General features: G+C 41.2%; 1 protein-coding gene across 4 annotated transcripts in view; it reads right to left on the reverse strand.

The window, feature by feature from the left end:
• The window catches only part of TMEM266 (transmembrane protein 266), an 82,532-nt gene that overhangs the window by 46,860 nt on the left and 8,326 nt on the right, over positions 1-27,346 (reverse strand). Inside the window, exons 1-3 of one of the 4 annotated variants that reach the window (XM_030954893.1) lie at positions 9,209-10,508; positions 8,132-8,272; positions 5,902-6,090 (exon numbers count right to left, since the gene is read on the reverse strand). In XM_030954893.1, the coding sequence (XP_030810753.1) occupies positions 5,902-6,090; positions 8,132-8,145 (203 nt within the window). In that variant the 5' untranslated portion in view covers positions 8,146-8,272; positions 9,209-10,508. Of the gene's footprint in view, positions 1-5,901; positions 6,091-8,131; positions 10,509-27,346 lie in introns of those variants that run through there. The other 3 variants (XM_030954895.1, XM_030954894.1, XM_030954896.1) reach the window with 3 other exon arrangements.

Below are 27,346 nucleotides of genomic sequence, written 5' to 3' on the forward strand. Positions count from 1 at the left end.
AGAAAACTGCTTGCTAGATTTTTCCTTTTTATGCTAAAATCTTTAGTGCAATATAACATCAGCCTCAAAAACTCCCTTTAAGAAACATGGGAACAGCCATACTAGAATGTACTGAACCAAGGCTTGGCACCCTGTCTCTAACAGTGGTCACGAGTAGATGTCTCAAGATGTCTCAGAACACAGCAAACACAAAATCCTTCCCCTTAACATTCTCACAGAATCCAACTCTTTTCCATTTCATCACTTCCTGAGACAGATGTGTTTTCTCAGGCTGTGTTTAGTGAACTTCAGTGACTTTCTCCTCCACAAACTTGTTCAACCTCCCCTTGTGGGGATAAGCTGCTCTCAGCCACACATCCTTCAGAAGGTAGCTTCAGGCATCTACTGCCCTCTGTGCCAAGAGCAAACTCCTTTTGTTTCTTTGGAACTGGGCTTTAATCTATTAATGTACCTTAGAGACTGTATTGGGAGGGGGGTGTGTGGGTGTCAAACCTATTTTAACCTCTCTGTGTCACAGACTTTGTATTATCAATCAAATCTCAATCAGCCTTCTCTTACCCAGCCTGCAGAGTCCTAGTTTACATTAATCTCCACTGGAAGACGTATCACATCTTTGATCACTGCTTTTCTTTGATTCTTTTCCAGTTCTTTTATAGCTACCATACTCTTTCTGACAGGGATCAGAACGGCACCCGTGTTCAAGACATGGACAAAGCTTGGATATACAGAGAGGCACAACAACAGCCTCTTATTCTCTGCTCTTTCTCCTAAGCAATCCTAAAATCTGATTTGCTTTTACACTGCTGCTCAGCATTTAGCTGTTTTTTTTTTTTACAGACCTGCCTTCTAGACAAATACTCCTCTTTTCCACATTTCCTCTTTGTCCTATGGCTTATTCATATTTCAATATTTGCCCCAAGTCATATCTTCCCCAATTTAGACAATTAATTCCACTGTCAAGCCAGACAAATTAGACTCATGTAATTTCCAGTCTCCAATAAAGAGCTTTGCAAACAGTCATCTGTGGACTACAAATGCTACATTTCTATCCTCAAAAACTGTCTGGGAAAAGCAAGTTCTGTTGGAAAAATACAGAAAAATCTCCAAACCAAAAAACCCTTAAAATCGCTGAGCTAGAAAATTAATTCTTTGTCTTACTTACAGTACTGCTCTCTCTACCAATTGATAAAAGACATGGGGGGGACACACTCAAAGCACTGAGGCACTGGGATAAACACAGTAATGAGCTACTCTGGAAAACAAAATTTACCAAGAGGAACACTTAAAAGGCTGTACAGAAACAGAAATTTCTAAATCACTGAACACCTCTAACATAGCCCAAAATTTAATGTTTTCCCTACTGAAGAACTGGGCACCTCAGAGGTTCTGTTGAGCTGACTGCTCCTTTTCTGCTGCAGTGCAGGTCTGTTTTGGACCACAGCACCGAGAGCAGCAGTGATAAAGTGCTGCACAAAGAACAGATCAGCACTACAGTCTCATTCACTGTATCCTCATGGTAGGATTTTGCACCATCTTTCTGGATTCAGGCTATGGCTGGCAGCTAAAACTAAAATTACAACTCACTTTTGTAAATAGGAGCTTGCTTGCTACACAAAATAGTTGTGACATCTAAAACCACTGCACTCTATCTTGGGCTTGGACCTCATTATTCACCATTATTCCAGATCCAAGATCTGCAGAGGTGCAGAAAACTTTTCAGAAAATGGACTATTTTAATTATGCCACCAGATAAAGACAAGAAAAGCAGAAAACAAGAGAAATGTGATAACTTGATCTTTTAGATAAAGCACCTTTAAGTTTTGTAGAAAGCACAAGTAAAATACCTCAAAAAAAAAATCAAAGTAACATCTGAAAGATTAATCTGAAAAGCAAAACAATAGCACCTACTTGGTACAATTACAAAAGACAGACTGAAGGAAGAGACTTTTTTCCCCTCAGGATGGGTGAATACATTTACCAGTAGTCTTGTAACCAGTTTAAAATGAGAGCTCCCAGCTTTTCTCTGTGTTAACCTCTGCATCTCTGTAAATAGACTTCTGTTCAGTTTTGGTTTCCCTTCCTTTCTCTCCCTGTCCTTATGGTTTTCGCTGATATTCCCACTGTTTAATGCACTTTCTAGCTGTGACCATACAAATCTAAGGCTATGAACAGATGATCATAAATTATTAAATTACAACAGCCTATTTACAGCTAATGTCAAATGAGTTGCATTAACTGTGAACTCTCAAACTTTAGAGTTTTGATGTAAAACACAGGATTTGAAAACACTTTCATGTTTCAGATGTTTAACATTAAAACTCAAGAGCTGCAATTTAAAACAAATACAACAAATAATTAAAAAGTTGGTGTACATCTCTCCCCCTTGTTTCTCAACTCCAATAAACACAGCTCTTCATCAAGAGAGAGGCTGACTGTCTATCTGCATATTCACACAATAAAACACACTCTGTAGTGCAACTATCTGTCAACTTTTTTATCATTTATTGTGATCGATACCTATTAACTGGAACTTATATAAAATATAGGAAGGAGAGTTTTTCCTTCTCCATGTATTACTTTCTGCATGTTGTCAATTTTTCTGCTATTCTCCATCACTTTCATTGGACTTGATGCAAAAAAAGCAGAAGAAAGAAACTATTTTTTGAAAAACAGAATACTTGATTGGAAAAAAACCCCTAAGAGTGGCATTTAAAGCAATCTTAATATTTAAAAATCATCTCACCTTTCTGGGTAATTAGACTCCTTAAAGAAATGCTGGCATACTCTTTTCATGCAAACTGAATTCAATACAACCACAGCCTCTCCAGTAAATTCAGGACAACACATTTTGTATTTTGTTTGAGGGTTTCAGGTAGAGCAGAAAGGTTTTTCTTGCCTGATTACCCTTTCACTACCTACAGGTGTACATCAGGGACAGGCATAACTTGCCTCTAACCTGCAGTCCTTTCTTTCTGGCTTAGCACAGAGATCAGCATTGTCATCTAAATGTCTGACAAAACCAGCTCAAGCTGTCCACAAATCCTTCGACAATACCAACACACAGGAACTGACCGCCCTGAGAATTTGATATGAAAAGGCAAAGACCTCTCAAACTGCACAAAGTAAGGATTTATTCCAGTATTAAAGCCACAGGAATGGCAGCTTAGATACAGTCTGTCTAACAAGTTAAAGACAGACCATAACTACTTCTCTTTTTCCTTTTCCTTCTCATTTCTTTCTTTTCTTGTTGGAGGGGTAGCTAGTGTGATGCCATGTGAGTTTCCAGGCACACCACGAGGGTTATGACCCACCTATTCCTGATCACCTATTAATATCAGCTTTATTAAGAGAAATATTCCCTCAGATGAAACAAAAAGCTCCCCCAGGGAGCAACCAGGTCAAATTTGTGCTTGGACCCTGAACACCTTGTAGCCTTAAAGAAGAAAAGGTCAAGGAAAACCTTGTGTGCTCCTTGGGGTGCACAGAGCAACACCATTAAATCAGGAGACTCCTTTCCTGCCCTCTCCTTCACCCCTAGCCTGAAGGCTCTCTTGGAGAGAGGAAATGGAGACTTACTGGTGAACACCCAGAGTATCTCCCCCTGCACTCTGCACAGCAGCACTGGGGTAACAGAGCCTCCGTCACAAAGATGGATGCTGGCAGAAACTACAGGGATTTTTGCCATTTTCTGCCACCTTTTTTGCTGCCCTCCCCACATCCCCCTCTTTGCACCTAAGGCAGATGTGGCTGCCAGACCCTGGATCAAACTGATCTGACCTGCCCCACCTCCTCCTCACTGGGATTGGAGCCATTCACAATGAACAAGGCCATGGCAAAGAAATGACACCGCATCCATAAAACCAGACATATTCCCAACCAAGCTAGGAGGTGGCACAGGGATAGTATTTTACTTTGGTAAACAGGGATAGTATTTCACTTTGCTGCTGGGCTTATGAAGCCCGGCTCTGCTCCTAAATTTCTCAGGGCATCAGTTGTCATGGATGCTTCTGAAAGGAAGAAGCCACCATTCCCACAAAGCAGCTGAACACACTTAGCCAAAATGCATTGGTATGTCCAAACTTAAGCTCTGAACTTTCTACAGAGAATGTGCTCTACAGCTGGGAGGTGTGGAGGGCACCTGCTTATTTCCATTCAGACTGACAAAGCCACAAAAGAAGTCTGAGTGAAGGGAGAGATCTCTGCTGAGGAAAACAGTAACAAGCCTATTTCCATGTTTAAGACTGCAAAGCTTCTCAAATGGTTATAGTGAGAGACCCGCGCCCTTTGGCACAGTGAAGAACTGAGTTTTAGATCACAAAATTCTATAAAAATGCATATTTGAACTAAACTGGTACTGACTCAGCACCAAAATAGCCTGAGGATTACACCTGCATACTTAAATTAATTTTCAAGTGCCTCTTTTGCTATGCAGGGTATTTTATGTTACAGTTGTAGCGTACTTATATAACCTACTCGAAATGTATTTCCCCTTGTTTAGAGTAACAGCCTTTTGGAAAAGTCTCATAAAGTCCAATTTGGAAAGCAATTAAAGGCAAGAGCCTTCCCCACATCTTGCTTCCTGAGTACCCCCCAGAATACCTGCTGAGCTCAGATCAAGCAGGTCTCTGCTGATTACAGAGCACAGGTTGAAATGTACTGAGCTGTTAATAAATGGAGCCTTATATAAAACCTTCCAAAGTCTTCAGCAGGGAGCATTCTCCATGGCTCACTGGGAAGGGCTCTCCCTGGACCTCAGTGACAGTGGAGCAGCTCTGTGCTCAGTGTGACACCCAGGGGAACAGCAGGCACAGAACCAGGGAGGGCAGGCCCCAGTGCCCAGCCCATTTCTGTCCCGAGGGATGTTAAACACAGCGTTATCATTCCTGCCAAATGCACCTTCCTGCTCAGCAATCCAGCAACTGTACCTCTATCCCCCTCCTTCCCACACACACTAGAAGTGTACCCTAGCACTTTGCTGCCCTCACTGCTCTCTGCTGCAATTCAAGCTTTTTACTTCTTGTCCTAAACATCATGGAGATCAGTACCAGGCTGCTCCCTTCCCTACTGAAGGCTCTTGGAAGCTCCCCTCAAAGTCTCTTTGTCATGTGAAACACAGTTATTTCAATCAGTACTCCACAGCAGGTTTTCTGAGCCTCTAATCATTCTCACTGCCTTCCTCTGGATTCTCTCCAGCTGACCCAAATCTTTCATAAAGAATTTAGTACAGCAGTCCACCTACAGCCACTTCAAGCCTGAACCAGGCATAAGGATGACTTCTAATGTCCTGCAGGGCAACAGTGCTACATAATCTGACACTGGGCTATGTTTGGGCACATGCTATGAACTGATTAAGATCCTTTATTGCAATGAACCAGGAACCACCTTTCTATGAAAACGGGAGCAGTATGTATATACTGTGTACATTACCAAAGACAACATTCTCACATTAGCAAACGACACAATTCACATTACTGGGTGGCAAGTCCACTCTCTGTCCTGGAATCAGCAGTACCAGACATCATCTCTCAGTCAGGAGATGTACAGTTATGTCCAAGAGTCACAGCAGCCAATTCTCAGCATCCTCAAACACCTTTCTCAAGGAGCTTTCACCAGACCATTCTGCTTGTCTGACAGGCCAGGTATTTCATCTGTTTTTTCCCTGAGATAAGGCTTCCAGACTGTGGTCAAACAGTACCTATGAACCACTTAAAATGATAAACAGCTCTGAACCAGCCCAGATTAGTGATATTAGAAAAGGCCCCTTCCCTCCTGTGACAATAATTTTACATAGAGTTTAAGGACAACTGGCTGCACTACTCCAGCTTAAGGTTTGCTGTTTAACAGGCGATGAAAGTCCTGTAACCTAAAACTACATGACAAAAATCTGCCCCTTGTACTTACCCTTCTCTTTGGTACTCCTCATCCAAATTTGGCAAAAGCTGGGACCCAGCCACAGACAGATCAAGTGCAGCTAAAGGTAGATCTCGATAAGCAAAATTAACAAGCTGCACAGGAGCAATGCTTTTGGTCTCTTCTTCCACTTGTTGGGAAATGATCTCAACTTCTGAAACACTGCCTTCAATTGTAGGCCTGGAAATGTAATAAACACACATACACACAAAAACAAATAGAAATGAGCAAGCAAGTAAAAGGCAGTTAGAGACAAGAACTTCATGGGATCCTAAAGAGCCAACAACTTAAAAGGCCTCTGCAAGGTCATTGAGGAGGTGTTGTCATTAAAGAGGCAGATCAAATCTCTCCAAACTTCAGGAGATCTCACTGTAATCAACAGAAACCTCACACAGGAGAACAACTTTCACTCTGCTGAATCTGCTTCAGAAGCACTAAATAAAAATGGGTGTGTACAAACAAATAGAGAAAAAATGCACGAGCCCAAAAGGAAAATATTTATGGAAAACAGAAAGGAGGCATGTAACTATGCCAACTAAAGACTCACTGCTTTCTAAGTTAGATTGGTGAGCAGTGAATAGCTAGGCTTTTTAAATTACTATATACAAACCAACTGTTAGCTACTAGGTGCAGTTGGAGCCCTCTTCCAGCAGATTTGAATACCGATTCAAACAGTTGTGACAGATGACAGCTTTGTTACACTCACCTAAAAAGGATCATTCTGTTACAAGTTATTTCAAAATAGTACTGAAAGGGAACAGTGATTCAGGAGAATTAGGGCCTCCTCCATAAAGATTATCTTAAGCAACCTTATGTACAGCTTCTAAATCTGATCAGGTATTGTTACAGCAGCCCACTATCAATAATGGGAACTCCGTGCAGCTAAAAACAGTCTGACAATGTGTATGTCTCCCACATTTAGAACAAGATACTACTTCTGTAGGAATTCTGTTAGCATTAGTGCATGCACAGGATGACTTGGCTCAGGACACACCTTGCATGTCAAGGGCTGATCTTTGCAGCACCCAGCAAAGCTGCTTGCCCTGTTTGATTCCAAGGATGTGCAAGCACAAACTCTTTCAGCTTTCGTCTAGGGGAGCCTGGTAACTTTGGAAGAAATCTCAGGCTACTGTCGGAGGTTTACAGCAGATGTAAAGACATTCTTTTTCCACAGGGATATATTTAAAAAGTTCTTAGTACCCTGTGTTATTTGACTGCAAAAATTGCATTTTATTTTAAAGAAGCTTATTAAAATCTTCCAGCAATTTAAGCAACCTGGTTAGCAGTTCCTTTTTTTTCCCCAAAAATAAGAGGTTACTTTAGAAGATCACTTAACTGGTACATCTTGTATAAGGATATCATTTAAGGATGTGGGTGAAGGAACTAAAGTTCTATGTTGAAAGTTTCCACTGATCTGAGCTTTACCATTAGACTAATTCTTTCAGATGGAAGACATTATTCTTGAATGAAAAGGAACTAAATGCTGCCAGAATTACCAAGAAAGTAAAATGCTGTTATATGTAGAGTATTTGGCAGGGAAAGGCTGCAGCTGTGTCATACTGTGGCAGAAAAAGCAGGTAAAAGGAAGTACTATCTGAACAACCTAAAAGCTTTTCTTTTATTCATGTCTAACTAATAAAGGAAAGTAATGAGATTCTTTAGTTTCCAACAGAACTGTATTCTTCTGTAAACAAGAATCTTCTGATTCTAAAATCAGAAACCCAGAGGTAAAAGCTAATTTTAGCAAGAATTTTCTTTGCTTTTCACCTTTAATGCCACTCTGTGGACCTGTACCTTTCTAAGTCCAGGCTGGTTCAGTTTTGCATGAAAGAGCATGCAGTAATCCAATTTCCAGTAGTATAAAAGAAACAGGGTTGGTGCAACCTTCCCTCCCCCAACAGTAGTGAGTTTCTGTATTCTTAGACAGACTATATGACAAATAAAGTCTGATTTGATTGAAAAGAAAACCAAACAGACTGGTGTTGGCAGACAGATTTGGTGGCAAGAAAAATAAACAGATCTGAAAATAACACAACATACTAGTTTTCAGCCACTGCTGTTAGTAATGCACATCAGCCATGCTTTACAGCATCACTCATGTAGTTTCTGCTAACTCACAATCTTTAGAGAAATACAAAACCTCCAGGATGTCACATCATTGTCCTCCAGGTAGCAGCCTGTTCCCTTTCATTTAAAGTAATTTGTATCACATGGTACTTACTGAGGATTGGTCATGTTGGAGGATGCAACCAAATCAGCAGTGGTTCCAATGTTTAACTACTTCCAGCTGCTCTGCATTAAAGTTCTAGCTTTGCAAGATTAGGTCTCGGTGAGAAGCAAAACAAGGTTATCTGAAACACAGCTGAAAGAAATCCAAAGGGCTACAATGACTTCTGTTTTCATGTTGCAAATGTGATTAATAGGTCAGCTCCCCCCCCATGATTCTTTTTCAAAGTGTTTTTATTCCAGGTTAATTCCTCCATATTATGGAAGCTGTAAAGTTACAGTGCATTTACTTTTACACACTGACACATACATAATTCCATAAGAACACAGGTCTTGTTTCAATCCACTAGATTGTTGAGAAAATAACCAAGATCAGAGGGGGAAGGGGATTTTCAGAGAAAACTTCAGGAGAGTAAATTCTATTGAAAGACAATATTTTACACGTTGTAGACATAAACATTAATATTGTCAATGACGTTTGGGGGTTTTGTTCTCCATTTTCCAGTTTGAACTGTTCCTGACTCCCTTTGCTATCTTAGGATGTCTCTTCCAAAAATTAAATCATGTCATCAAGCATTCTAGATGGGCTGTTATCAGGATAGTATTTTGATCAACAAAACTCAGTAACACATTTGGAAAAGGCAAAATCTCCACTTGTCCTGTACCTGGAGCAATGCATGGCCACCAGAGCAAAAGAGGACAAGCCTGTGAGAATGAAACCTACTGATACACAGGTTTTGGGAGCAGGAAAAATAAGGAATACCACACAACAAACAAAAGCTCTTAAAAATCATGAGAGACCTTATGAAGCTATTGTGAAGATTAGATGCTACAGAATTTTTTAAAGTAACATAAAAACAGACTCTAATTTTGATTAAACAGAAATAAATATTGGCAAATTGGAATGACTTACAATAACACCAATGATCATGAAAAATGCTCTTATACTAAACTTTACCCTAGAGTCACAGGCTGAATTGTTAGTCAAGTATTTACAGTGCAGACATACAAATGTAGCTACATTAAGATCCTTAACAATCACATCATACAAAAAAGTAAAATTGGAACTTACATCTTTTGTAGAGCCATTTCCAAGGCTTTATTCCATGTTTTGTAATTTTACAAAAATGCAAAATGTAGCCAATGCATTTTCACATTTTCCAGATAATGTGCCCGGAAAAGATGCAAGAAAAAAAGTTCTACACTGTGATCACCCTCCTCAAGTAGGTAAGTCAGCCAAAAGCAATTTAATTTCATATGAAGAGGACAACTTTAAAACAAAAGACTACTCATACTTTAGAAAGACACAAACCTTCCATTTATTTACAATCTTGCAATACTTCTAAGGACAGAGTAAGAAGGAAATGTTTTTCAGATGAAGCTTTGCTAACACAGCAGAAACTTGATTTCATATCCATTCAAGTATCAATGGGAGTCTATTCCCCGGTCTTTGTACACCTTAAATTATTTCATTTAGTATACCCCCTAAGGCAGCAAAATACTAAAACATTTGCCTAAATTTATGAATATTTCAATCACACAGAGCTTTCTGATGCAAACTCTTGCACCTACCAGCACAGCAAAATCACAATATAAGACTCACACTTGTTTTGCAATGTTACCTCCCTATCATCTCACTTTCAGTTGACATTTTTACAACACAAAACAACCCCAAACATTCTGAATGAAAAATTTTACCCAAATCAGTTCTTCTAAGTACTCAGCATGAGAAAATGGTCAAGGCATGAGATATTGTGCACCTGTTTTCTGAGAGTGAGAAAACTGAGAATCCTGCTCTAACTGCATTTGCAGGCCTGGGGAGTAAAAAGTACAGGGGGATCCAGCTGATTTAGGAAATGGGAATAAGAGTGATGGAAACTGGCCTCAGAGGACAGACAGGCCAATGTACATGTGGAAGTTTCTTAACCTAATAAAACCTCACCATTTGTTCAGGAGACAGCACAGTGCTGGTAAGCCCAGCCTCACGTCCAAAGGGGACTTAGAAAAGAAAGGTACACAAACTGTACCTCTGGATTTTAAGAAATCTTATTTTTTAGATTAATCCTAAGATTCTGGGGAACAGACCCGGATACAAACATGAAATATTTGTCCCTCCCTTCTCTTGCTTTCCCAAAGCTGGAGCACATCTGCAGTTAAACAGAAGAGTGTTTTCCAGCTCAGAATTGCGTTTCCAGCTCGGCATGTAACTTTGAGATTGTCTTTCAGCCACTGGCCTTCAACCTTAAGACTCTTCCCCAAGCTATCAATTTTCATTTTCTTCAGATCCTGGGCCTAATGGATTCTGGAATTAAAGGCCTTTGGAAATTTTAAAAGTATCCTCTAGTTTTCTAGAGAATGTAATGTCAATGAAAATAGAAAAGATTCACAACACTACAATAAGAATGGGAGAAAGTACAGAGAAAAATCTCCTAAGAAATTGTTGGCATCTCTTGAAGCTGAGGAGCCCAATGCATCTTGCCAATTAGGACTCTGTGAGGCCCATAAATATTATGTTTCTAGCTAGGAAGGAGAGTGAGAAGTAAGTTCTTTAGACCAATTCTGTTTCACATAATTAGCAGTACAGAATCAAAAGAAACCTAACTAGACTGGTACTAAATCCAGATATTAGACAAATCAAAACAAGCATCTGGAACCAAAGATTTCATTCTAAGAAGCAACTAAATCACAAATATATTTGTGAGAAATATCTGTTTTGTCACTCCTGGAAAGTATTATGGGCAACCTTCCAGAAAAAATGCAATACATTTATATGAATTTACGGCTTTACCGTGTATGGGAAGCAGCTGGGGGCAGAGGCAGCAGCCCCACGGCAGGCCAGCCCCTCCTGCCGGAGCTGGCAGCGCTGCAGGCAGAGTTTGCTCAGCCCGGGGCTGAAGGAGCCGCTCCTGTGCAGGGAGCAGAGTCCAGCTCCAGCCCGGGGATCGCTCCGTGCCCCCGGGAGCCCAACGGGCCGGGACACCCAGAGGGAGAGACGGGGACTGAGCTCCTGGAGCCCTCCTGGAACACCGAGTGCCAAACGTGAGTACCTGCTGGGGAAACTACTGATGGGTTAGCTGATCTAGCGAGCTCAGGAGACAAGTCAGGAAGTGCAGTAAGAAGACAAAAGGGATGTAATAGTTTGTGTATATGTATCTATCTATCAGTCTCCTAAATGGATTACTGTGATTCATGCTTCATGCAAGCAACAGAAAGAAGTATCTTAACATATACTGGTATTCTGCAAAAACATTTTTTTGCACCATCCACTCCACCTCATCTATCGGTTTTTACCTTCCTTTAAAAAATTCACATTTCCGAGCAACATAAACAACTTGAAACTTCCACAAGAAATTTCTTTGCAACTGTGTTTGTTTAAAGGCAGCAGGGATCAGCAGGGAAATTTTATTATTTTAAACTTATCTCCTGATTGCATTCCTACAGGATTTTCCTGTAGGCAAAGTGGAATGACATTGCTCTTCTCCCTGCCAACAAAGATAGGCAACTTTTGGGTATTCCATCCATCACCTGAGTGAAAATATTTCCATGCAGCCCTTTCCCCACCTAACAAACTCGATGTTCAGTAGACAAAAATACCTCATCTCTCATAGTCTCATCTGATGGAATTACTAACAGGTCCAGAGTTTTTGGCTTTTTTCCCCACTTTGTAGAATTGAGAGTAGGCAGCACACAGCACTCGCTGAGCTGCCACGTGAGCACGGGCAATGCCCAACCCGAGAGCTCAGCAATTCTGCTGTTCCGTGGTTTTCCAGGTGAGGTGGCTGCAGCAGGAGCACAGTTTCCAGAGTTTAACAGAAACAGTTTGGAAGGGAGTTCTGACAGAAAGGCAAGAATTGTCCCACTGGTTTCTAGTGCAAGCTTTCAAGCAGTGCAACATTCAGTGCACTAAATGACTGACATTTTGTATGTACCAAGAGGACGGTGCAATCTGATGGGAAGCATGTAAGTTTGCAACCGGCAGCCCAGCTTCAAACGTGTGGGATCACAGCTCTTCATCCCTTCTTAGCACTGAAGGGAGTTGTAGCCCAACCAATGAGCTCTTTCTGAGGCAAGATCTTCAAAATGCTTCCAAGTGCCATCCTTGCCTTGCAAGCCCTTCAGCTTTGCTCTGTTCTCTGCACCCTCACTATCCATGCCAGTGCTCCCAATGCTCCTGTCACACGTTCTTGGGCTGGCTGTGCTTTCCCCCTCTCCTGTGCAGGGCCCTGGCAAACAGCTGCCCCCAGCTGCCGCTGTGCAGGCGCTGGGGTCATGCCCTGCACTCGAGCAAAGGTTCCTGCTGCCGGCCTTGCCCAGCCACATCCTGCCCCAGTTCATTTGTTAATGTTTACATCGATCTTCTATTGTCAGCCACCACACCTTGGCAGGAGCTTGCTAATAGGAGATCAAATCTCGCTGAAAAAACAAAAAGCAGAAAAGAGTTTGGAAAGTGTACGCTAAAGCATAGCACATGGCATACATACACTAAGCTAAAACAAAAAACAAAACTCCAATAGCAAACTTAAAAAAATAAAAATCTATACTCCACTGGTGCATGAAAACCATGGCTTTTAGCATTGATTCAAGTACAGTCTTACAAAATATGTGTCACAATGTAGTGGGCCCAGTTGGGGGTGGGGAGTAGGAAGATTATTTAATTTAAGCCTTTTGCACCTAAGTCCCTACTAACTTGTACCCTATTCAGCTGAGCTGAAGTCAAGACATGATTCAGAGCTGTTTGCTGCACTTGCTCATGTTCTGAGGCATATTATCAAGAATCTGTAAGCTCCTGTACAAAATTCAGATGCTAACTTAAGCAACCAAGTTTGTGCCCTTACAAAGTAGCTACAAAACCAAATTCTGACATGTTCGTGTAATAAGACCCCCAACAGCAGCTTAAGACAGCTGGACAGGCTCAGAGTTTGCATTCAAAGGAAATGCCACAGGCCCCACTCAAGGAGACACTGCTGTAGCTGCAAGGTGGAGTTTTGTGTTCTCACCAGCTCCATCTCCTTCCTCTGCCCACACCCCATCCGTCAAAAAAAAAAGGGCAGGACGCCTTCCCTGATACAGGTCATAGTACAGCTCCAAAAATAGCTGTGCCAGCAAAAGTGAGAGTGCAGGGCAAGGCACTGTGCACAGCCAAAGAAACAAAGCACAAGAGCAGAAAGACTTTAGACCAGAAATAGTCCAAGATGATGTGCAGAGCCCTGGCCATTGGCAATATCCAACTGGAGCAAACATGCAGCATGAAATCACTGAAGAGACTCAGGAGGGATGCAGAGAAGGAGGGCTGCTCTGGGGTGTTTTTCTCCTTTTGTGTCACATTGGAGCTTTTTACTCTGAATCTAGTCCACATCAAGAAACAGAATTTTGCTTCCTTTGCGCAAACAAGTTACATTCTTATCTCAGTCTATAGATTGAAAGCCTGATACACTTTGAAGCCTAAATGCCAATGATGGTTACTCGTGTGCCAGCTGGGCAATCCCAGAGATGTCAGGAGCTATTCAGAAAAACAGGAAGAAAAGGAATAATCTGAAATAAGAGTAAGAAGAGTAGGGGACACACCTAAACAGACATTACCCCCGACGCTTTCAAAGTGAAACTGAAAGAGTGAGTTACACTTTGAGCTCTTGGGAATCAGCCAAGCCAGATTTTTTGGTGATGAACACCATGAATATCATCATCCTGAGCATCACCACGAACCTGATATGATCACTCATTGCCACTACTGCAAGCTGCATTTCTCCAAGAACTGAAATTCCCAGGCCCCCTGGGATCACAACTGTTTTTGTCCTGAGAATTTTAATTAGCTCCAATCATCTGCATATAGAAAGTTTAATTGGTCATATACGCCAAAACTGCTCCCTTCAGGAATCCAGCAACTTGTACTTCTGAAGGGGAAAAACTGAGAAAATTGCCAGCATGGTTCCAGCACTTCTTTGCTTTACTTTGGGTTAAACAAAATTGGTTCTTCTTTTTCCCCCAACAGAAAAAAGCAGAGGGTATGATATTAAAAAAAGTATTTTGATGAAACTGACCTTCCATAATGCTTTATGTAAGACAAAGATTTGATGAGGTATTAGATTTGTCAAAAATTATGAATGCAGAGATGCCATACAGAAAACAAAAAGCAAATTAACTTCATTAATCTTTAACATTCCTATGCAGTGTCCAAAAGAAAAGAGGCACAAGAGAAGGAGCTTTTTATTTCAAAGAAAGGACATTTGCATTTTGCATCTTTTTCGTGGAGGGTCTGACAGCAAAGTTTTAAAATACACCACATAAAAAAAAAAAAGAAGGAAAAACTCCTCCATTGCAGGAAAGGTATTTTGATTGGGGGAAAAAAAAAGTCAGGCATTCACAAATTAGGAAATGGCAGATTTGCACTTGCTCATGCAGTCATAATTCTATTCCCTTGTGGAATCAACCTCTATGCTGAAATTAAGCAGAACACTGTTCAAGGAAAAAAACCAGCATGTAATTATGTAACTAAAACCCCTCATTATTCCTAAGTGGACTCTCACCTTCTAGAGAGAAGTCTAGATGGGCCAAAAGAGAAAAAAATTATCTTGTGCACAGTTAATAATCTCATCACAAATGCAACATGATCATTGGCTGAATCCTGAACATTTCAGTACTGCAAGTCTGAAGCACAGAACAAATAAGAGTAGCTGGAACCAAGGCTTTAGAGGAGGATTAATCCAAAACAGACTCTGAGGAGAGCCCAGTCAAGCCCACCCTCTTCCAAGGAGCTTGCAGGTGCGCTGCACATGGCACTTCCACACCAAATGAAACAGGAGGAGCTGCTCTGTTTTGGAAGGTTATACAAAGACTCCACTCATGCTTCTTCCTTGCGCTCTCTCTTCACATGGAAGCTGGGGAGGAGGCAGGGATTGTGCAGCAGGTCTCCAGAGAGGTTCTGTGACCTGCAAATGCTCCACCATCAATAGGCTTTCAACACAAGAGCTGCCCACAGCTCCTGTGGGCTCCCATTCAGTTCATGCTACATGGTGCACCCTGGCACTGCTGGAATTCATGGTTCTCACACACTCCCAACACTCTCCAGAAAAGGCACAGGTCTGGCAGGTACTGCAGCAATTCACAGGGTTGCTAGTTCAGAAGATGCCATGGGGCAAAGAAAAGGTGTTCTCAGTTTAATACCACAGCAAATACTGAGAGCAATATGGATCTCAAAGATTGCAAAACTTGTCCATCCACAAAGGCTATCCAAACAGCAAACTTGCTCTTAGCTCCTCAATAAATAAAAGGCATTCCTTCAGCCAGATTATTCATTTATCTTTCTCTGGAGTAATTCCAAGCATGCCATTTCCCTTTCCATTTTACAAACTGCTTGTATTTAGCTGTAATAAATTGGTGATCCTCACAGTTATCTATAGTTCCTGCATGTGGTAGAAAAGATCCCCACAGGGCTTCCCCACGGGGAAAAAGAACACCACAGGGTTCTTGAGTCCAGAGAACAAACACATAGCTAAAAGGTCCCTTCACAGATTTGTCTGGGCCTCCTCAGAAAGGGAGAGCCCTAAGCAGGCTGTTCCCCAGCAGGACTGGGCACAGGGCTCCCAGCACTTCCCTGCACACCTGAGCATCCCCTGCTCTGCTCACAGCAGGGGGACCTTGGCTGGAATGGGAGGTCAAACGTGCACACACAGCCAGCACCTGGGCCAGCCAGGGCTCCAGGGAGATGGATGATTCCTGTGCTCAGCACTGCACAGGGATGGAAGGGCCCTGGCAGCTCAGGATCAGTTTGCATTTGAAATGTGCCACTGCACGTGCTCATAGGAAGGAGCCTGGCATCAACAGCTCCACTGCACTGAAAACATCTGACTTTGTCTGCTCTGGGAAACTAAATGGACTCGGCATATAGGCCGATGATCGTTTGGACAAATTTCATAACACAGGCACTCCCCCCACAAACCATGACTTTTTGTGTCACAAATTCTGTTTTTCAAAAGAAAGAAACAAACAAACCCCCTCAAACAAAAAAACACATGCACACCCCCCCATTTGAAACCCAAAGTTGGGTTTATATTTCCTTGGCTAAAAACAACTGCATTTCTGGGAGTGACACTAATCTAGTCAAGTTGCATTAAAGCAAATTGTTACTACTGGAAGCAAATCAAGTATCAATTTAGTTTCAAAGCAGTTTGGTTTGCTTTCCTCTGTCAAGAGTCAACTCTTGGATGTTGTTTTTAGTTCTCTTTTTCCCACTCCCTGGAAGTACAGTGAAAAGCCAAACCAGAAACCTGCAGCCACATCTTTTTGTTTTCAAGCCAAGAAAGATCAGTCCAGCTGCTCTTTAGAATAGCACAGAAAAAAAAATATGTACCCTTTTGAACATGCCAGAATTAATGTTTTTAGGTCTATTTAGAGACCTGGCAGGTCATCTCTGACTAGATTTGAGTTTATCACACATGAACCTAATTTTTGCAGCCTACTGATGGCTTTTGAAGAACAGAAGTCCATTTGAATCCAACAGCAAATTTTATTTGGACAGAGCTGGAAATTCACTCAGGCTTTTAACAGCAGCAGAATAACACAAATCCTTAAGACACCCCGAGTACAAGGTATGTGTCAGTTCAGGGCAATCTGTCTTAGTCACGTGAAAGCACCAATGTCTGTCACCACCTGTCAGAAGAACAAACAAAACTCGCCACATTTTAATTTTCATCCACCATATGTGCTGCCCATCTAACTTGGAGCTTTACTCTTGCCTGAGTTTCTGATCATACTCTTAGATTAAAGTAACTTTGAGATTGTCTTTCAGCCATTGGCCTTCAACCTTAAGACTCTTCCCCAAGCTATCCATTTTCATTTTCTTCCGATCCTGGGCCTAATGGATTCTGGAATTAAAGGCCTTTGGAAATTTTAAAAGTATCCTCTAGTTTTCTAGAGAATGTAATGTCAATGAAAATAGAAAAGATTCACAACACTACAATAAGAATGGGAGAAAGTACAGAGAAAAATCTCCTAAGAAATTGTTGGCATCTCTTGAAGCTGAGGAGTCCGATGCATCTTGCCAATTAGGACTCTGTGAGGCCCATAAATATTATGTTTCTAGCTAGGAAGGAGAGTGAGAAGTAAGTTCTTTAGACCAATTCTGTTTTTCACATATTTAGCAGTACAGAATCAAAAGAAACCTAACTAGACTGGTACTAAATCCAGATATTAGACAAATCAAAACAAGCATCTGGAACCAAAGATTTCATTCTAAGAAGCAACTAAATCACAAATATATTTGTGAGAAATATCTGTTTTGTCACTCCTGGAAAGTATTATGGGCAACCTTCCAGAAAAAATGCAATAAATTTATATGAATTTATGGCTTTGCTGTGTATCTTAAAAGCAAGTATATATCAATTAGCCCACTGATGTGAAATTTATTGCTATTTTCTTGGACAGTGTTATGCTTTGTAGTTCAGATTTTGGAAACAAAAAACCCAGCTGTTTTGAATGCAAATTTATGAAAAGTTGCAGCATTTAATCCTGGTGATGTACATAGGACAAATTCCACTCTAAAAACACACTAAAATTCTTAAATTCTCATCTGTCTTGTACTTCAGAGGCAAGTTATCTCACAGAGGTATGGGGACACAACAGCTGTACTGCTTTTGGCTGGCAGAGTCTTTCCTGATCACCAGGAGCCTATAATGCAAGATTTAACCACCTTATTCCAGCATGCAGAGTACTGACAGCTATTATTTAATATATGCCTGGTGCATTTAACCAGGTCACCCTGCTTCCCTCAGCAGGTGATGGAATGCACTTACTGCAAATTACAGGCCAGCTTTCTGCCACAAAGTACTGATGGTGAGAGGCTGGGTCCAAGCTGTGAGCAAGCAGGCCCAGCCCAGGCAGTGCTGTGAAGGACTTGGAGCCAAGCCCAGCCAGTGCAGCCCTGTCAGCTGGGGCAGATTCCCCCTGCAGCAGAGTGCGAGAGTGAACACATCACAGGGACACACACATACACAGAGCCAGGGATCCCCCTGCAGCAGTGTGAGAGTGAACACATCACAGGGACACACACACAGAGCCAGGGATCCCCCTGCAGCAGTGTGAGAGTGAACACATCACAGGGACACACACACACACACACACACAGAGCCAGGGATCCCCCTGCAGCAGTGTGAGAGTGAACACATCACAGGGACACACACACACACACAGAGCCAGGGATCCCCCTGCAGCAGAGTGAGAGTGAACACATCACAGGGACACACACACACACCCACACACACAGAGCCAGGGATCCCACTGCAGCAGTGTGAGAGTGTGTGCCTTCCCCTCAGCTCTAACTGAGTCTGAACACATCACAGGGACACACCCGTGGCCCGCAGATGTTTGGAGCCTGCCTAGTCTGACCACTGCAAACTGAACAGATAAGGCAGAAGTTCTTCCCACTGGAGCTGGAAAAGGGATAGGAAACAAGGGCTTTTTTTTACTAAAAGCAATTGATTCTTTAATTATTTTGTATGGAATACAAAAAGGATCAGTGAAGTATGCAAGAGAAGTACTTTCTGAAAATGTTAAAAGGCTTTGGATCTGCAGAGGCACGCAGAATTCCTTCAGAATGAAGATATTTGCTCATTCATATAAATACATATTAAAATGCATTCAGCTACTAGTAATAAAATAAGCCACACATGGAAAGTAAGGAAGTCCAATTTATCTTTTTCCCCTCTGAAGAATACCTAACATCACTATGCCTGCCCAGCCCTCATCTTTTTCAAACTCTGCAAGAACAGAGAGGACTGATATTCTTGTCACATGAGGAAATGCAGAGTATCACAAGCTACTGAATAAATTTCAAAGAAGATGCAGGAACACCCACCCATGCACTCCCTTTGATTTAGAGGGGAGAACTGTCAGCTTTTGCTCTTCCACTGATAGCATCAGCATCAAGATAAACCTAAAATCAACTTCTCAATTGCTAAAGGCTCACAAAGTTCACTATTCACTAGGAAATTGATCTTATTGTGATTCAAAACTAAGCCTAGAAGCAGCTTTTCCTGTGGGACACTAATTTGGTGCTACTGCTAACACACTAAGAAATCCACGTTGTGAAGCAATGAGGATGGTACTCTGGGATTCAGATATAAAATTTACCTCAGTATTCCCTCAGGCTTCTGCAATGCACTTTGAACCACAGCCCTAAAGACACGTGGTAAAACTACAGCCCCAGAGAACATGAGCAAGAGAGGCCCAGAGCAGTAAGAACAGTGATATCTCACAGGCAGATAAAATATGCACCATGGTTCAAACAGAAGTGTTAATGCTCTGATGCTGTCTCAGCTGCTTGGACTTCGGTGCCTGGATGCCACAGCAGGCGCCTTCATAGGACCAGAGCATGGCTGCTGGACCCCAGTTCTTCCTTTATGGAGGAGGAAAAGAATGAGGAGAGGGGAAAAAACCCCGAACTAAACAAAAAAAGAGAACGTTCCTGCCTTAGAAAAGTTTTGGGAATAAATTTAGAGGAACTGTAGTGGTAAGACGCAATGATAAAGGAAAGCAAACTGATGCATCTAGCAGCACATGGACCCCTGCCTGGGAGCTGCTCTTCCTCAAGTGTCCCCAAGAATCCCTCCCAGAGGTTCTGCCCCAGCAAGCTCCTGCTGCCCCTGACAACAGCCAGAAAGCTCAGGGCAGGGACTGGCACAGAAAGGGACCTGCCCTCAGCTTCTCCAGCAATTCCACAAGTAAACTTTGGAGTAACTGTTCTACCCAACACTTATCAAATCATAGCAAAATAGGAAGAAACAAATAGCATATACAAACCTCTGATGTATTTTCAATTCAAAGTCATGCATGTTAATTCCTAGGCTTCTCTTTCAATATACAGCCACAGTCATTCAACTGCAGTTAGGGAGATGATGGAGAAAAGTTATTCTCATTTAAAATGCCTGGCACTAACTTCAAATCAGACTTCAGCGGCTTTTGCCATTGTATTAAACAATTATAACAAATATCTATTAAAGGAGACACAATAATTTTCTGTGAACACTTCTATCACAGTGTCTGCTGGAGAAATGTACAATGCAACAAACTCTGCTACCCTAGAGCTCAGCACAGGCAGTATATAAAACACATGTCTTAAAAAGCTTTGTTTAGTAACTATTCTCTTCAAAACAGAAGATCATAAAGAAAACAGGAGACCCTAACCACATTGCCCCACAAAAAAACCTTCGTCCTCTGTCCTTCAGTGTTCAGTGGCACCACACGGGCAGAAAAGCTTTGGCCACTGTGTGACCCAAGGCCATCCTGCCACCCTCCTCAGCTCTACTGCAGCTGTATCTTATTTAGTACTTCAAGTCCCATGACCCATATCCAATAAGGAGGTTCTGTCTAATACACTGAGCAGATAAAAGGATGCTTTTCAAGCAAAGGTTATGCAACAGATCCATACTGCAATGCAAGCCCCAGAACAGTAAACAAATGTCAAGATAAAAATAAAACACATTTTTGCTCTTCAACCTGTAACAAGTACCAGTCACCTGCTTGTAACAGAACCGTGTCTGTAACAGCTGCAAACATAGACTTTTGTGAAGATTTATCAATTCATCTTCATAAAAAATAAGAAAAACCCAAACCAAACTACTTTACCAGTATATTCATTAAACATTTTTAGGCTATAGGAAACTCAAAAACATGTTAAAAACACACAGATGAGAGCAAAGAAGCTACATCTGTATTAGCTTTCTGGATTAAGATCATTAAGAGCTCGTGAAACAGCTCTGAAAATTTTCAGAAATATTTTGTGTATCACCATTTCACTAACCCCTCCAAACCAACCATTATCTGCTAAACAACCTATCAAACTCAGCTGAAGACTCCCCAGCACTTTCAATAGAATTTAAATAAACTACTGAAAACATACTTCCTAACTAAACACAAAGCCCAAGACCACATAGGAAACAGATGCTAATACCTGGATTAGTATGCAAGTTTCTGACCTTTGATCTAGCATTCTGTTGATAAAAATCCTGCCACTTTCCAACAGAAAGAAAAGCCTCAAGTGTTGTAAGTGTAGGTTGTTGAGGTTTTTTTAGTTACATATGAAAATATCCCAAAAATAAAATTAATTGCTTTTGAAATCTCATTTGAATCAGAAACAAAAAAATCTAAATCAATATAAATTTTCCAATAAACTAAGAATATCTGCGAGGTATTAAGATGATACTGGCATCAGGTGAGAGATTTACTGCACCTGTCACTGTAAAAACAAGCACTAGAAATGAGACAATCTGCTGCAAAGACCAATACAGGATTTAAAAGGGCAATATCTTGTGAGCCTTCATTTCTCATCTTCATAGCTCCAAAACACTGGTCCTTGGTAAAACATTCTCTTGTATAATTCTTCTCACTCTCACTTTTAAAACAATGTTGACAATTGACACGTTATGAACTGTAGAGCTCACAACACTTGAACAGTGGAGGGTAGAAAGCTTTCAGACAGTCCCAGGCACCTGCTCTCAGTGAGAGCTGACAAAATCCACTGCAAACTCCACTGCAGCCCAAGATGGGAAAGGACAACCAGAATCCTCTGATTTTTAAATGAACAGAAATGAAACACAGAAATGAACACAAGAAAGTTAGCCCATACTTTAGTTATTCACATGCTACTTAAGAGAAACATTAGGTGATTTAGAATGTGGTTTTTAAAGTAAAATAACCCCTGCTCCAAAGCACTTAATCTAATCTGAGGCATTGTTTGCAGTAATAAGATCACACTGTTTTGAACAAGTGTAGATTATATACCTTATCAACAGAGGCTGCTTCAATGGACCTACCACACTGATGCTGAACAGAGAGAAACTGCAGGACAGACAGCATGAGGAACAGGGAGTGCTTCAGAACAGGAAAATTTGACCTGAATGGAAGATGAACAAGGTTTTGACAAGATATTCCATTAACAATTAATTGCAAGAGGCAGTAATATTGGAAACACTCTTCTACAGAGCACAGAGAGATGTCCAAAGGAAGTGTGATGCCACTCAGAAGCAGCATCAGGCAGCATCCTAAGGGAAAAACCACAGGCAGGCCAAACCAGAGTTCACCCTCAACCAAGAGCAGAATCCTTCAGGAATGTGATGGGACCAAGGCAACCCCTGAGATTAGATCAGTTCAGGCATCCCCCACACTTTAGTTACATTTCACCACTGCCCTGCCCACTGCTGCAGGCAGAGCACACAGCTGCAGGGCAGAACTGTTTTCTCCTGCTATTAAAAAGAACGTGCCTCGTTTCAAAATCCCAAGGAATAGCTGGACTCCAGTGTGCTATGTAACTGTAGCACCACATTTCATTCATCTAAGGAGTCAACCCATTCATTTTCCATTAAATTAATATGCCTCCCTTTGTTCTGGAAAAAATATATGATGAGCCATAAAAATGAAACACATAGACACATTTTTCCCATCTCTGCTTTCAGAGGCCGTGGCTAAGTGAAAGAAAAAATTGCTTTACTGTGTCCAGGCCGATAGTTTTCCTCTCTGGATCAGCACTCAGGATTACCCGTTTGTGCTGGGCTTTGTGACTAGTTGCCACTGCCCAGGTACAGCTGTACAAACTGCACTCTGCAATGCAGCACAAAATTAACTATTTAACTTAAACCCAAATCCATTCTCCCTACTCACTGAAAAACAGCAGCTGACGAAGTATGGATCTGGCATTTGCTCACATGCAATAAAATTTGCTGCAAGTATCTAAAAATACACTTCCTGGCTGGCAGCCTAAGGAACCAATCAATGAAAGTTCAAGAGGTGTGTTTCACAGTCCAGATGTTCTCAAACTCTGCTCCACTGACAACTTACAGAGATGGCTGGTCACATTACGCTGACTTTTCTCCCCTTTGTTGTACCAGCTTGTGTCCAGAAGATAAAAAGCACATCTGAAATTCTTTAAGTATTTTTCCTTAAACATCTCCTTCTGCTACAGTTAGCATAAAAATATCACAGCAAATCAATGGGATAAGAGGCTATCTCAAAGACAACTTGGTGGAAAGTACAAATCAAACTCGAAGCTCTGCAGCAGGATGAACTTAATGAGAACTCTGAAGGCAGAAAAATTACAGGATCCACATGTGCATACACACATTATAGATAATGACAAGAAGTCCACCTGGCTGAAATGCTTTTCTTAACCCCACCTACTCACTTTGTCAGCAGATAGAGTGTTGAAATTTGTGAAAACTGGAGAAGGGAAAGAGAGCTTACCTGCTTATTTAAGGATAAAACTTAGTAGGATTTTCTAGGTAAATAAATTGTAATTCTGAAAGTGTTACTAGATCTTATTTCATTAAAAACCCATGCCTGAATGATTTCCTCTAACACTTCAGTTGTATAATATACAACTTATAACAATCAGCTATAAATTATTATATAAATGCAAAACTATATCTCAGAAAAAAATATGCAAACTAATTTAAACACGCTTATCCATGCACCAAAACACAAAACGATCAAAACTGACAAAAATCTAAGCTTGAAAACGCTGCCATACTCCTTGCACAGGGGATACACAAACTCTAGCTTTGGACATATAAAAGTTCTCATCCATCCTTTCATCTGGATTTTAAATTAGCAATTAGCAACTTGAACACCTTTGACACCACACACCACGACAGGCACGAGGGAAGCAGCTTGGTCCAGCACGTAGGTCCAGTAGCTGCTGCTGCTACACAGAGACCTGCCTGTGCTGGAATCACAAAAATACTCATAGTTCAGTCCTTAGAGGGAAAAATGAATGGAATGTTTAGCTTGATACAAGGAAAAATCGTTAGAAATTACACACCATGCAGCTTCATTGTCCTTAGCAGAGAAATTGAAAAACAGGTCATGTAAGGCACCTTTTATACACCATTTTTTATTTTGATCTTGGCTAACAAGTCCTTTGTCTCTCCCTCCCTGCCAAGGCACACCAGTCTGTGAGCATACCCAGAGCAGCCTCTGAGGCTCTTCTGCTGCATTTTCCAGGGAGCAGCCCTAATCTTGCCAAGTCAGAAGAATCACCAATCCATCATTTCTGCTAGCATGTTACAGAGCAGAGGACTAAAGTAAAATTCTAATATTCAGTGCTTTTCCATGAAAAAAGTGCTCTGCAACTTAACTCTGCTCCATCTTTCCTTCCCTGAATAGAACTTTTGCCCTTGGTTTTATGTCCCTGCTTCAGACACAGGGCTGCTTGATGACAGCAGAACGTGCATTACATTCTGTGATTTCTTCAATCCTAAATAACCCAAACTCCTTGCTTTTAGTAAAACAATTGTATGCACTACCATTTCTCCTTGAACACCAAAATTCCAACTTTTGCTCACTAGGTCACTGAATTTTCAAGTAACCATTTTTAATGTAAGCCACAGCACTCTAGCCAGGTACTCAATTTCTGGTGTGAACAAGAATTTGTTTTCACCTGGAGGTTCATGTGTCTGCAGCACAGGTCAACAGCTTCATGCACTACACAAACCTTTCAGCCAATATTCTGCTAGCAGATTCCTTTACAGACAGGCTTCTATATCAACCCAACTCAAAACTATTGCTGTGGCTAAATATGGGGCTCAGGTGAGCAGGAGAAAAGTGATTTCCTTAGCTCACCATCAGTCTTGTTGTCTGAGGGGTTACTGAGATCATGGATGCTGCTGCCTTGGTCTCTATTTTTCACATGTCTTTTGGCAGATATATAGAGCAAGACAGATTCCTTTATGTATGATAAATGCTACAATCACTGCCATCTCCCTTAGGGAAGGCAGAGTGCTGATCACAGCTCAAATGGGTATTCAGCTCATATGGAAAATACAACTTCCCTACTGCAAGGCAGGCTGATCTTCTGCAGGCTAAACAGTCACACAGATAGAGAATATGTGTTTTGATTAGCTGACTACACTGCACTTTATAAAAAAAACATTACTTTGGGTGGGTTTGATCACTTTTGTTGTCCTTTAAGGCAATAATTTTATCACCTTACTGCTTTTCTTTTAAACTCCATCTTGGGAAAAAGAAAGTAAGACAAAAGCCAGATGAGAAAGGTCTGTACACCATCACCTGCTCCCCAGCCTGTACAACACAGAGTACTGTAGCACTGGGGATTCTCCCAAGCTGACAGTCACCTCCAAGCAGAAGCTTACAGAAATGAGTGCCCAAGGAACCTGCAAACTTACTTGACCTCATATTCTGGCATACTTATAAAAATTACCAGCTATTGACACTGCAGTCAATAATTTCATATTACACCTTGGGATCGTTAGGGATTAAAAAGCCCAAGTAAATATTCATACAGCAGAAATACTCTCTCTCCTCTAGATAAGCAAAATAAGGTGCGGCGTGTGACACAGAAAGACATGGTATTTCTCTCATAAATCCTATTTGCCTGTAATCATACTCTTGTTCTCTTTCACTTTTCTTTCTGCCCACCAGCAGGTCAGAAAGCTTCCAAACTGTTTATTCTTCTGGGCATTTTCTGTTTGGTTTGTTTTTTAATACTGTCTATGTTTAAACAGTCTATATGGTCCCAAGCATTGCTGCAAACACCAATACAAAATTAAATTCAATAAACAAACAAAAAAATCTCTTCAACATCTTCAGAACTGTAGGTATGATACAGTCAGTGAGACATGCACAGCAGTCTACCACCCTAGAAGCTTTTACTGAACTCTGTTCTATTTAGTTCTTACATCAGCTGGATAACAGATGATTTAAAATACAAATATTCTATATCATATACTTCAAATCTAGGCTCTGAATGCAAACAGTACCATTATCTGCTTAACAAAGACCAATTATTCACTGAATAATCAAGCTACTGTGCAAGTTCTGAATACCTGTAATATGTTATTTGATAATATGGTGCCTTCTGACCTTGACAGTGCTGCCTACAATATATAATTAAAGGTTTCAGATACATTTTGCTTCTCTTCTGCCAAATGTTGTTCATGCAGTATGCCTTATATACTCAGTGAAACTAAGAGAAAAACAGCCTTTTTCAGACTGAAGTGCTTTGTTAAACCATTTAAACACAACCAGTAAAAGCCCCAAGATCAGATGTCCATCTAGGGAAGGAAAGTACCACTGCTATCAGTTTTTCTTGCAATATCGAATCCTCCATTTTATAACTTCATATCTTGAACACTGGCTTTCCCTTTTTTCTACCTTCATTCTGGGAAACAACACTCGCCATTGCCTTATGATGATAAGTATTTAATTTCATTAGACATCACCAGCAGAGAAAGCTCCTGCCCCACACAGCCACCAACAAAAAGGGAGTATGTTTAAAAGTGATTTTTAAAGCTTGTGAAATACACAGGCACTAGGGTATAAAGTCCTCCCTCTCTTGACAAAATGCACTGTGCAAACCTGTATTTCCCAGTCAATTTGTCCCATGTACCTTAATCCTTATCTGGAGGCATGAAGCAGAAGAAAGCTGGCTGACTTCACTGCTCACTCAGTCCATGAAATCTCTCCATCAAGGCAGCCCATGGAAGCCAACAGTTTACAGTGCTCTTAGATGAGACTGTGGAACCTTTTTCACTAGAGGTGCACTTATTTCATTTAACCCAGCAAACATCAGTCACATCCTAGCAGTTGCCTGGGCACTCAGAAACCTGGCTGCATTTGCAAATGCTTCAAACAAATAACCAATTTGTTAGCTCGCTAGTTCATTATACCCAGTGCTTTCAGATTTGGCAGGCTACCAGCTACCTGGGCTGCAGTCCTCTCCCTCTGAAAAAGGGAAATCATCTTATACTGAAAGAAGTTCTTCAAAAGCAACAAGCCTATCTATGCTTCAGAATGAAGTGTTGCAGTCAGATTGGGTAAAATATCCAACTGCTAATGGAAAAAACTCCAAGTTTCTTTCCATCACTCCCAAATTTCAGAAAAGCACAAGGGAGCTGCTGCTGAGCATTTTTAATCAAAAGAGAATGTAATTAAAAAATAAACCAAACATCACCCTTACAACTGGACAGTCTGTAGCTCGAGATTCAAAGGGCTCTAACAGTCCCTGAGCCCCTATTCCTTGTGCTCTGGAGGGAACCCTTTGCCTGGCACTCCAGGCCTTCCCAGCATTTCACAGAATACCTTCATTTACACATCAAAACTCCTGCCTTCTGGCAGGGTATGAAGCCTGGGTACCAGCCTAAAAGCAGCACTTCAAGACAACTGTTATAGTCTCTTCCTTAGCTGGAACCATGGCTCTTTACCTGCT

Source organism: Camarhynchus parvulus, chromosome 10 (assembly GCF_901933205.1).
Source record: "Camarhynchus parvulus chromosome 10, STF_HiC, whole genome shotgun sequence".
NCBI lineage: Eukaryota > Metazoa > Chordata > Aves > Passeriformes > Thraupidae > Camarhynchus > Camarhynchus parvulus.